General features: G+C 38.7%; 1 protein-coding gene across 2 annotated transcripts in view; it reads right to left on the reverse strand.

Annotated features, from left to right (window-relative positions):
- Window positions 1-12,018, reverse strand: part of gas2l1 (growth arrest-specific 2 like 1) — a 28,352-nt gene that overhangs the window by 5,804 nt on the left and 10,530 nt on the right. Inside the window, exons 2-4 of one of the 2 annotated variants that reach the window (XM_028033457.1) lie at window positions 11,078-11,185; window positions 4,664-4,760; window positions 1,544-1,865 (exon numbers count right to left, since the gene is read on the reverse strand). In XM_028033457.1, the coding sequence (XP_027889258.1) occupies window positions 1,544-1,865; window positions 4,664-4,760; window positions 11,078-11,185 (527 nt within the window). The remainder of the gene's footprint in view (window positions 1-1,543; window positions 1,866-4,663; window positions 4,761-11,077; window positions 11,186-12,018) is intronic. The other variant, XM_028033458.1, reaches the window with a different exon arrangement.

Raw genomic sequence — 12,018 nt, forward strand, 5'->3', positions numbered from 1 at the left:
TGTCTTGCAACACAGAGCAGCAGCAGTGAGGGGGGATTACAAGGAAGATGAGAGCATCTGGGGACAGGATTAGAAGTCTCACAGATTTTCGAGCCTAACACATACCACTGGCCTTTCTACAAACAGAAACCACTTAATTGTCACATACCTAGAGGACCGTAGGGTTTATCAGCTTATTACTCACATTCTTTGGAGGAGAAACTAAAATAGACACATACAGACCTGCTTGAACAGAGGTGGTGTTATTTGCTTGATTGAAAATTGCAACTGTGCAGTTGCACTGTACCATCTAATGCTGACTAAACTCAACTCAAAGTTTCTCCCTGATACTGTACCTAGGGAGCCACTTTTGCAGCCAGTTTATAAAAATTGGACACTGTTTTTATGTGCAGGGCTTGAAACAGAGAGCAGTGATCAAACAACAGAGATTTCCCTATCGATCTAAGTGTTTGTCACCTTTTTTGATGACATTTCCAGTGAAAAGGAGGCTGTATTGTCTTATAGTTTTATACATTCAATAATTGAAAAATAAATGTGAGAAGATTTATCAACAAGTGGTATCAAAACAAAGTATGTGCTAGCACTGGCATTGATTTGATCAAACTACCATACTAATACTCTGTGTTGACGAATAAAATTCTTAAACAGCTGTAACTGAGATATCATAATCAATTGTTTGCAAATGTATTTGAAAATGCAGCAAAGTTACAAAGTGCAATCAGTCCTTCTCTGTCCCCACATATTTGGGACTTCTGTAAAGTCAATGACTCAGATTTTCTTTTTAACTTTTTAACACTTTGCATTAACAACTCAATTTCACAGCTTTTTTTATTACCAAAATCAAATTTGAATGCATTCGAATCTGAATCTGTCAAGTATTGTCAAAAGAGGATTTCCCTCATCTATGGAGAGTTAATTGGATCTCTTGTTGCAGTGACTGAAGCCTAAACTATCTAAAAGACAGATGAGCCACACACACAGGCTTGTGGTTATCTGCAAACTATCCGAATCTATGACAGTTCAATTCCGGTTACCTGGGAAAGACCAATCCAATTTTCTTTATCTTATTGTCTTTACAATCTATTGAACTATGTATAATAATCTGAACTTTATGATCAGTATTTTGCTAAGAGGGAAGTGCAGCACATCAGAGAATGTGGTTTCTGTCTACCAAGAAAGAAAGAAAAATTCACCATCCCATCATGTTGTCCCTATGATAATTATATTAATGACAATGGAGGGGAGAAAAAAAGTGAAGTTGCTTTTACAAAATGTTGTCTACCTTCTATCCACAAGAGGGAGCTACAGGGTGATGCAGAGGCAGAGTTATCAACACAATGTCACCTGAGATTAGATAAATCTGCTCTGGTCTAATCTGTGGATTCCTGGCATGTTTATTCACTGTGTGTAAGTCTCACTCTCTGTGTGTCCATCTGTGTACACCACAGACTGGGCAGCAGAAGCTGAGCATGCTCAGTGGGGACACCGGTAAGACTCTGTATTGGACTTATCTGCACACCTGCACAGAGGTGAAGACACTCACCTGAGAGGATTAAAGTGGCGCGGCTCTGAGCGATCTCTTTGCGGCTTAGGGAGCAGAGTTCGAGCTCCAGCAGCGTCCACCTCCGTACGGACAGATGAATTTTGGGATCGACCAGGTCGTGTGGAGGAAGAGGAGGAGGAAGAGGATACACTTGGAGCAGAGAGAGGCTCCAAGGAGCGCCTGTCGTTGGGTTTGTAAGTTGAAATGCCCTCATTCCTCCAGTGTGGACCTGGGCTGGTGGAGCGGGAGGAGTGGGCACTAGAGGACTTGCTCTGGGCTCCCTGGCTTTGACCACTTGCTTTAGCCTGGTGGTAGCGGTGAGCTGAGTGGGAAGACACATTAAACTTTTAGCCAACAGTGACCAACGATTAAGTCTGTGGTCGGGAACTATACCACATCACATTGAGACTTGAGAAACAGTTGATGAAATGAAGTTGCTGTTTGACACAGATGAGCTGCTGATAAACTAGTCAGTAAAAGCAGTTTGACAAGTTTAACAAGATAGCAGGACAAGCGATCTTTCTGTTGCTTCTTGTGGTTAAAGGCATAACAGTCTGTGTCAGCTATAAAGATACTGATCCTTTGACTCTTTAGCAGCATTTTGGCTTAAGATGGTAAGCCTCACCCAGCATTGTTATGTACATACTTTGCAACTTGTTGCCTCAAGTAACATTTTATAATTATGACAAGTAAGAAGTTAAAAAGAACAAAATGTCACAGTCCTGGTTAAAATGTTATAACCACACAATAATGTATATAAGCTGTTGGAAACAAATGAACCTGCATTTTTTAGGCCTTTTCTGCATTCTCAGTTTCACTTCTAGATTTTTCTAAAATTACTTGGATCTTATAAATGTAGGTCCTTTTCATTGGCAAGTGACATATTTCACTGTATTCCAGTGCAAATTCTCACAGAGTGGCAAACCCATCCCTGTTATTTTTCTTTTCTCACTTGTTTACAGTTGTCCTAATTAGTTGATGAGTTGTTTTATTATGTGGATCCTGTAGCATTATAAAACATTTCCAGCCTTTCTGGAGCTTTTGGAGTGCTGATCACATTTTACAAGATTGGAGCTCTTTCATTATTATTCTTTGCTGATTCAAATTGCTGAACTAGTTTCTTTGTAAAATGTCAAGATCTGCTTTAGCCAGCTGTAAAAAAAAATAAACATACATTTGATTTAGGTGTGATGCATTAAAGAAACATTCAAAACACGCAGGAAACTGGCCTTTTAGGAGTGACTTTGGGTATTGTTTCGCTGTATCAACAACAGTGCTGGGTTACGCTCTCTTCTCTCCAGCTCAATCCACAGCTTTTCTAGTGATTTTATGTCTGAGGACTGAGATGGCTATGAAGAAAGATTGAGTTTGCATTATTGATTGAAAAGGATTTTGTTGATAATAATTTTTAAAGAAATAGTTTTGCAGACTCCAACAAATTTGGTTTAAAGTTTTTGTTTTGCATAATGTACTTTTGCAGTTTATCACCCTTTGCAGTCTAACAGAAAGATGACAAACAGACCCACCGCATTGCAGATCTTCCACCATACAGTGGACATGAGGTAATTGTCCACATATTTATCATTCTTTAATTTACACCAGAACAAACTAAAATGTTTCAACCAACAATAACCAACTTCTACTGTATATACATTTTGCATGCATCGAATAAAAATACACAATTTCTTTTTCTCAGTTTGAAGTGAAAACAGACCAAACTTGTCTTGCTTTAGGTCAGATAGAATTACCAAAATTATTTCTATTTGCTAAATTCTCCAATGATGCATTTATCTCTTGTCATTCACCTCTTTGTCATTACTGGATCATTTAGCTAATAAGAATAACTTTGGTAACTATAACTAACCTAAAACAAGAGAAGTTTGGTCCAGTTTAACTTCAGGCAACGTGACAAAATGTGGCTATTTATTTAGTGTATGTAAACGTCTGGTTGCTATAGAGACTTTGTGACCGCAGGAGGCCGCAGCTATCAGAGGTTCTCTGAAAACTACAGTTTTTATCTCTTATACCATCCTTTTTACTTCGCATGGTGGTAAGATAAATATGGGTCCTCGCCCAATCTAATGGACCAGAGGCAAAGAAAAACAGGCCATATTTATCCCCCCAGGTCACAAAACGTTAAGGATTACAAATCAGACATGTGTAGGGACTCGAGCAACTTTAAAAATATATATAAAGTTTCAAAGTAAAAAAGGATTTAGTTACATTTATTTCAAAGGAATTGTAAGAAATAAAAACTATTTTGGCATCAATAAATTTGTCAGTTTTTATTATAATGGATTTTTTCCCCCTTCACTAAATACATGTATTCAAAATAAAGTCAGAAGTTTCAGTTTCTGTAATAAAAGATTAAGTTATTTACAGGCTTTTCCAACATATTTTATTCAGGTTATTCTCTGTATATTCTCGAACATCTAAAGTATTTCAGAGTTTTACCATTTGTCAGTAACTAGTAAACTAGTATGCCCTGCGACAGACTGGCGACCTGTCCAGGGTGTACCCCGCCTCTCGCCCGGAACGTAGCTGGGGATGGGCACCAGCAACCCTCCCGACCCCATTAGGGACAAGGGTGAACAGAAAATGGATGGATGGATGGATAGTAAACTAGTATAGTGTGCAACTAGTTTACTAGTTGCAACTAGTAAACTAGTATAGTGTTTGTGAAACCTATAAATAACTTTATTATTTTACTTTTAAGACTTCTAAAGGCTGCTTTAAAAGCTTGTGTGCTTTGTGGTCAAAAAAGTTGGTGAATGATAGGGTTGGCATGACTCACGTTGCACATGTGCATTATGGGTTAGTGTGGGCAGTGGAGTGACTGCATATTTTAAATGGCAGTTTTGTAGCATTTCCCAAACCTACATGTTTTTTAATCAGGATGTAATTGTAGATAAGGTTCATTGTGACGCAGACTGTCTAAACGACCTCAGGTGTCTGAGTCAGTAAAACTGAAACGGAGGGATTAATGCAATGAAAACGTTTATCCAACATCTCTGACATTTACAGTTAGGCATAAAACCTCACGAGTTTTATTAATTATGCAACACATAAACAATAAAACTGTTTTGTAAGGGACAAAAGGAGAGCAGGAAGTGACCTCACCGAATGCAGCACAGCGACACGGATCATGCTTGTCCAAATAGTGCTCCAACGTGTCCCAGCCCCCTCCGACACGCACCATCACATGAGTCCGGAGGACCTGAGGGACGGGAAGAGAAAACAAGGCTTCAATAGATGAAGGGAATGGAACAGACATGCACATTCAAACACAAATAGACCTGATTGAACACAAAACTGCATTGATATGGAAATTTTACAAGCGGGGCCGCTTGTTGAAGGCAGGCAGGCGGAATCTCCTGTTACATAAAGTCTGGATTTCCCCCTTCCTCTCACTTCCCCTCCACTCCTTCTTCCTCACATCCCCCCCCCACTGCTACCATTTAAAGGGCTGCTTATGATTATACAAAATAAAGCAGCATAATAAAAAAAACATGGCATATTCTCCATTTGGAATTTCTACAGGATGATTTTGCACTGTACTAAGTTTCTTCTGCTGTCCACTTGTCTCCCTAACAGAGATGTCATTTTTCAGGAGCAATTAGAAAAAGGGGAATCGGGACAAGCTAAGAGAGGAGGGTTTGGGGTGTATGTCACTTTCCCCTCCCTTACGCGGTTCTTAGCACACACCCACAACATCAGGCCGAGAAGCCTCTCTCCCTCCAGGCAGAGGCCGCCTTCGTTGAAGCTGCACATTTCCCTTGATGTGACAGCTCTGTGGATGCAGCCCGCTCCCTCGGGTTGTGTAACACAGTCTGTCTGCCACATGTTTCAAAAATTGCTTTCCCCCCTGAATGCGAGGGCATTCAAGGCAATCCATACGGTCAAATCTGAGTGAGCTGGCACAGAGTTAATTTAATTTGCATTCACCCGTGCGACTGCATCTTATCAGCATGACTGTGGTCAAAAAGAGAAGGCAGACAACAGATGAACCCTACAGTCTGACCCCCGCCTCTCCTCCATTGCAATCCCTGAGGCTGCTGTGACTTTGTTTCCTCTGCCTCTGTGTCCTTCTACATGAAATCCATCAAAACAGCTCATCTGCTTATCTATATCAAACCAGTTTCTATAAACTGCTTACTCACCACTGCTTTGACCTCCTGCCAGTAACAGGTTTACTGTCTGTGTGATGCAGTGTGACCACCATGAGCCAGCAGCGCAAAGCCAGTTACACGTGGTCCAAAACACGCCATCATATTTTAAGCATCTCTGCCGTCAGACACGGACGATACATAGAAGATATCAGCTAAAGAAGATTTGTGTTCTTTCTTACTCATGCATATTTGTTTTATGTTTAAATATGTCTGTCTAACTTGTTTGTTGTTATTTTATCACAGTGAGTGGCTGTGATAATGGTACCAGCACCTGGGAATACAAGCTAAGGCTTCAGTGAAAAGCAAATATGAAAAACCTTTAGCATTGTTGTCATTTTGCTGGAGAATAAATCATTGCACTGTGGATGAATTAATCATTAACACAGAAGTAGTAGTAAATGATAAAAATAAATAAATAAAAGAGGCCGGACCTTGCAAAAGTATTTATACACCTTTAACCTTTTCAGAATTTACATCACCAACAAAACTTTTATGTATTTTATTGGGAATTTAAGTGACAATCCAACCTAAAGAAGCATAATTGAGAAGTTGGAGGAAAATTATATCTTTTATTATTATTTTTAACCCTAAGGAAAATTCTGACCAGCTAATTGCTCTAATAAGTCACTTAATTAGTAAACAAAGTCAGAAAAAAAAATCCTGTCAGGCATCAGAGTTTGGCTAGAGAACTGTAGTGATAACCCTTTTCCTGATGGGAAAATAACAGTAAGGATCAACCTAAACACGTTATACCTCAGGAGCAACACGGAGAGAATGGAACGGCTTTCCTTTCAGGAGAGAAAGGAAAAGCTGTTCAGAGTAAAAAAAAAAAACAACAAAAAAAACATGGACGAAGCAATGCACTGTTTTTCCATTCAACAGAATATCTATGACAAGACTTAAAAGTTTAAGACACTCTTCATCCAATCTGATTGATTTGGGGCTTTTTTTTTTTTTTTTTTACAAAGATGATGATCCTGCAAGATATACAGAAACAAAATACTTGATACTTTGGAGTTTGTGTTTGTAATATAAGAATATGTGAATAAGTTTAAACTGTATTAATGCCTTTATACATCATCATTGTGCTTCACTTGTCTCCTCATGTAACGACGTTCTCCCTCTGATCATTATACATACATGATGCATCAGCATCACAGAGGAGTTTCCCCCCCAACTGACTGCTTGTGAAGGGACCATGTTCCACTTCAAAACTGCGGCTCAGCTGCCTGCTTTACAGACTGCTGAAGGGGCTTCACAGCTTTTTTAAGACCACAGAGACACAATCCCTGTTTCTATGGGAACAGCGAACAGAGAGGCTTCTTGTCAGCTTTGCTGAGGCGTGTTCAACCACTGTCCTGATATTAAACTCGTGGTTCATTTCAGCTGTTGTTCTCAATGACTGGAGCCTCTCCTCCCACTGAAAAGTAACCCACACCCTAAGGACAAAAACATCCCATTACCCACCACCCCTCCACTCACAGGGTGATGTTTGCTTTCATGACTTCATCCCGCTTTAGTGTGAGATCCTTGTCACAGCTTTAGTAGCTAAATAGGAGTTTGTAGGCAGCTAAAGCCTTTTAAATCACAGGAGAGGAATAAAGGAAGTGTGTTGGGTGCACTTGGAGCTGCTTAGGCAAGTGCATATTCACTGTCATCCCCAGCGATGAATCAGCAGAGGGAGGAAACAGCATGAAGAGAGCCAGTCTGACAAGTCAAAGGCTGCGAGACAAACAATCACAAACCCCAACACCATCTCAAGTATGACTCTTGAACTGAAATGACTTCTTAAAGAGACAAACACTAAAAAAGCAGATCACAGACCAACTTAAGAGTGATAATATGTCAGGAAATACAGGGAGGAGTAGGATTTTCCTCTTATCTTATAGTAAAATCATACTGTTCAGGTTGTTTGTTCTAAAATACTCATAAATGATTGCCTTAATGTGAAAAAAAGAAAACACTTAAAAATTAACCTATGCTGCATCAAATTCTGGATCTTTCTTCAAACATGTCAATACTGGATGTCGGCATGAAAAAAAAGGATAGAAAATTCTCTCTCTATGACATTTTAAAAAAGCATCTTAGTCAAAATGAAAGTCATTCTTCAAGCATTTTTAATCTCTATAACTGCTAAGGTAAACTACTGTCTAAAAGGAGACTAAATGTTTGAAAGGGAAAGAGATGAGCACCATAGAGGACAGGGAATTTTTAAATCAGTTTAATTTTGCTGAAATAAGCTTTACAAGCAACATTTCAAGAAATGAATAGAAACAGCCTTTACTGAAACACACTATGTGTTGTACAAACATAGTAAAAGAGTTATGGAAAAAGAAGTTTGTCTTTTTTATGTAAGTTATGTAAATATTGACTTTCACTTGTAGATATTCTTTGAAACCTGTTTGTATTTTCTGTGATTCAGAATTTATTTTAAAGGTTTTATGTAAACATCTTGGACTGATATAGGCAAAACAAATTCCTCACATGGACATAATTATACACTGAAACAAAAAACTACAAATTTGCCTCATTTTGCCAACATTTTAAATGATTGATGTATTTTACCAGCAGAAGGAGAAAGTCCAAATTAGATCTAATAATATTGGTACAGATTACTGCATCTTTATAAATTCAAAGGGTAAAACTGAATCTACTGATTATGCACTAACATCTTTCATACAGCTGTTTGCTTTAAGAGTTGCATACTGTAATTCAAAATAGAATAAAGTAAGTAAAATACATTACAACCCATTAAATATTATATTGAAGGCAAAGACCAAATGGTGCCACCAGAAATGATAAATAATGCTAGAACTTGCAGCCAAAGAGTCTGATGGTGTAATTTAAATACATGGAAACTAGAAAACCATCCAAAGAGTCCATTAATCTGGCTCCGGTGCATCTGAGACAGGAGAGACCAAATCGATCTCTTCTGAACTGGCCTTCCTGTAATATGCCCAGAGGAATGGTGAGGGTACGTATCAACTCCCAAACTGGGAGAAACATGACAACAATCCGACAGCTTCAGCCAAGATAAAGAGAGCGCAGGAAATTACCTAACGCTCTATTTGCGTCTGCATAGAAAAGGTTGCTTACTGGGTGTGGGCCAGAGAAATGCAGCTTGTAAAAACTCTCATAATGCAAAGAAATCACAGTGCTGTTACATGAAAGCACTTTAAAGTGGTCTGAATTAGCCAAGCAGCTGAGTTCTGTTGCTTCATAACCCTTGGAACAACACGTGAAGCCATATGTCGGCACCATGCGGTTCCACTCAATTACTGAACCTCTTCAGTGCCAAATATAGCAGCAGAATGATTGTAGCTTACAGCATTTATGATCTGTGCTTCGGTTTTACTGTTTCATTTAGTTTCTGTCAGTAACTCAATTTCACTATGACAAAGTATGAGGGACAGACAGTTGGAGGAAAAAATGAGAAGGAAATATTTTTTATTGCTTATTTGTTTTGTGATAAAATTTGAAATGTAAAAAAAAGAGAGAGAGCGAGAAAAAGGCAAAGCAATGAGATGAAAACTGAAAATGTTTCATCAAAGCTAAAAGGATGAGAAGAAAGTCAGAATGACTATAGAGAGAAAAATATCAAGAATAAAGTTGAAACAACACTGGAGCAAAGACTTGCAACAATCACAGCATGAGTAAATGAGCTAAAACTGTAGCACAGGATTTATTAACAAAATGTATTCTCTTAAACATAGTGGATGCAAACTCTTAATCAGGATGGATGTTGACTCGACGCTGACCAAACCTCCTTTTAGAGAATGTAGCAGTTTCTGGATTTTGCCATTTCTTTAAGATTTTATTTTCTCTTTATTGTCAATATTGTCACTTAAACCACAAAATGTTTTTCTCATATTTCAACTTTGCTCTTGAAATCAAATTTCAACTTCATTCTCAAGATTTCACCATTATTTTGCAAAAGAAGAGTGGCCCTAAAGCATATAACATACTTCTGATATCTGTCAGTATGTTAAGCACGGCGACAGAAATTCCTTTAAGAAATAAAAAAACTACCATGTCCTGATGGGGACATTTTAAAGATTATTCCTTCCACCATACCTCAATGTACCTCTAAACTTTATAAGAAACACATTCCCTTTCTAGCTATTCTGCGGGATTGAATAAAGTCACTTGAGGTTACCCAAGTTTTCTCTGAAGAGCATAACTCTCAGATAGGCTCAGATATGGTTGTAAATAACTTTTTTATTTCACCATTATAGTGCGTGTACAGACATAGCTCCAATAAAGACACCCACAAAAGTTATCTTGCACAATATTCCGTACAGTCATTATGTTGAAATTCTTCTATGAACCAGAAGAGAATCCAAAGAAAGCAGCCATGAGGTAATTAATCTGTTACTGAAATCCTGTCAAACTCCATTCATTTTCTATAGACCAATAGAAAAGACTAATGCATTTTGAATAACAGAGTTCAAGTGATTGAATTTATCTGCGATTTTACCAAAACATCAGGCTCCTTTCTGACAGCCCACTTACTGATGACTTTATATATTTATGTGTATGTAAAGTGTTAGGCATGGATGGTGAGGCTTTACTTTGTCTACTTTGATCTAAATTAAAATCCAAACATCTTTCTTCCATTGAATTTTTTTTTTTTTTACTGTAACTTTTATAGAAATAGGATGTTAGGAAGGTACATGCATCTATCCATCCATTTTCTTTCCCTAGTGGGACCTGTCCCTAGTGGGGTCGGGAGGGGTGCTGGTGTCTCTCTCCAGCTAATGTTCCGGGCGAGAGGCGGGGTTCACCCTGGACAGGTCGCCAGTCCAGGGTGACCTGGACTGGCGTACAAAGGATAGTTCTTTATTGTACAAAGGGACAATGAAGGACAAATTGAACCCCAATCTTCAGCTTGACGAATCCCTCTTGTTTGTAGTTCATATAAAGAAGTTCTTTTGAAATCTGAACAGTATTTGTCTATTTCTACAACATGTGTGAGTTTGGCATTAAATTCGAAAAGTCTTGTTCATAAGAACGTAATCAGAAAAAATCAGAAAAAAATTTATATTTCACTGTTTTGTTAAAGACAGGAGAGCTGGATGCTATTTATCATTTTAACCCGGTTGTCATCAAAAGGCAGGAATACACTTTATTGTTTTAGTTTGCTCATTTGTCTTAGTGCAATCATAGAAATTCAATCAAGTTTTAAAGTAAACATTTAATTGTTTTGTCATATCAAATAGAACTCATCCAGTAACTATTTAGCAAAGCTTGTGAAACTCAAGCTAATAAAATATGTATTCAAAGTTACATATATACTGCACATTCAAGTGCAAAAGTAAAACATAAAACAGTTTGATAAGCAACAACTCCAATAGATTAGACCTACCCTGATGAAGATCAGAGCACTGGAGTCTCCTACTTTGTACTTCCCTTCGGACACTTTAATCATAGGAAACTGAGCTGGACAGGAACACTGGCCAAGGATTTCACGTACCTGATGAGAACAAAAAAACGGAAAAAAAAACACACATTATTTTAACAATGACGACGACTTACAAAGGTGACACATATATGAGGGGGAGCCTGACAGAGATGCCTTCCTGTTCTTTGAGGAGATCAAGTTTAGTCATAATTATGTGTAACTGGGGATTAAAGCACTGCTAGACAAGAGTGTAACAGCATAACAATGACTCTGCTTCACAGTGTGAGAAATGAACAGTCTCTTGGCTGCCAGAGAGTTACAGGATGTTGGACAGTCATCTTCCTGCCAAATCTCCTTTCCAAGTACCTCCTCAGTGATAAAACGCTGTGCCTGGCTGTCTTATCATAATAAAAGCTTCTCTCACCTGATCCTATTACACAATTATGGTTTTTGTAAATCAACACAAAACATCTCAAAAACACATTTCAGCGCTCAATAATGAACTCTCTCTCTCTCTTTCTCTCTCTCTCACTCTGAGCAGCTAATGACATATTCTCTGCTTGTGGCATCATGAACCTAAAGGGTTAAAAAAAAAAAAGCCCGGACGCTGAGTGGTGGTGGTGGAGATGATGATGATGATGTAAGCAGGCCGGTGTTGCCAGCTGGGATCTGAATCGGGAGTCAGAGCCCTTGCTGTGGTCGAAGGGGGTGCTTATTAGGCAACCAGGAGTCAGACACAACTGCAGGGCGGAGTGAGATCAGCCCTGTGCTGCACATGCCGGAGTTCTGTCTGGATTGGACAGCCTGCATGTTTGCCGTGGCGTCTCTCTCTCAGACAAAGGCGTGTGCACACTTGTTGACGAGGAGGTAGAGAAAGTGGAGCACCGAAGGGGCAAAAAGCACAG

This window comes from Xiphophorus couchianus, chromosome 12, assembly GCF_001444195.1.
Source record: "Xiphophorus couchianus chromosome 12, X_couchianus-1.0, whole genome shotgun sequence".
NCBI lineage: Eukaryota > Metazoa > Chordata > Actinopteri > Cyprinodontiformes > Poeciliidae > Xiphophorus > Xiphophorus couchianus.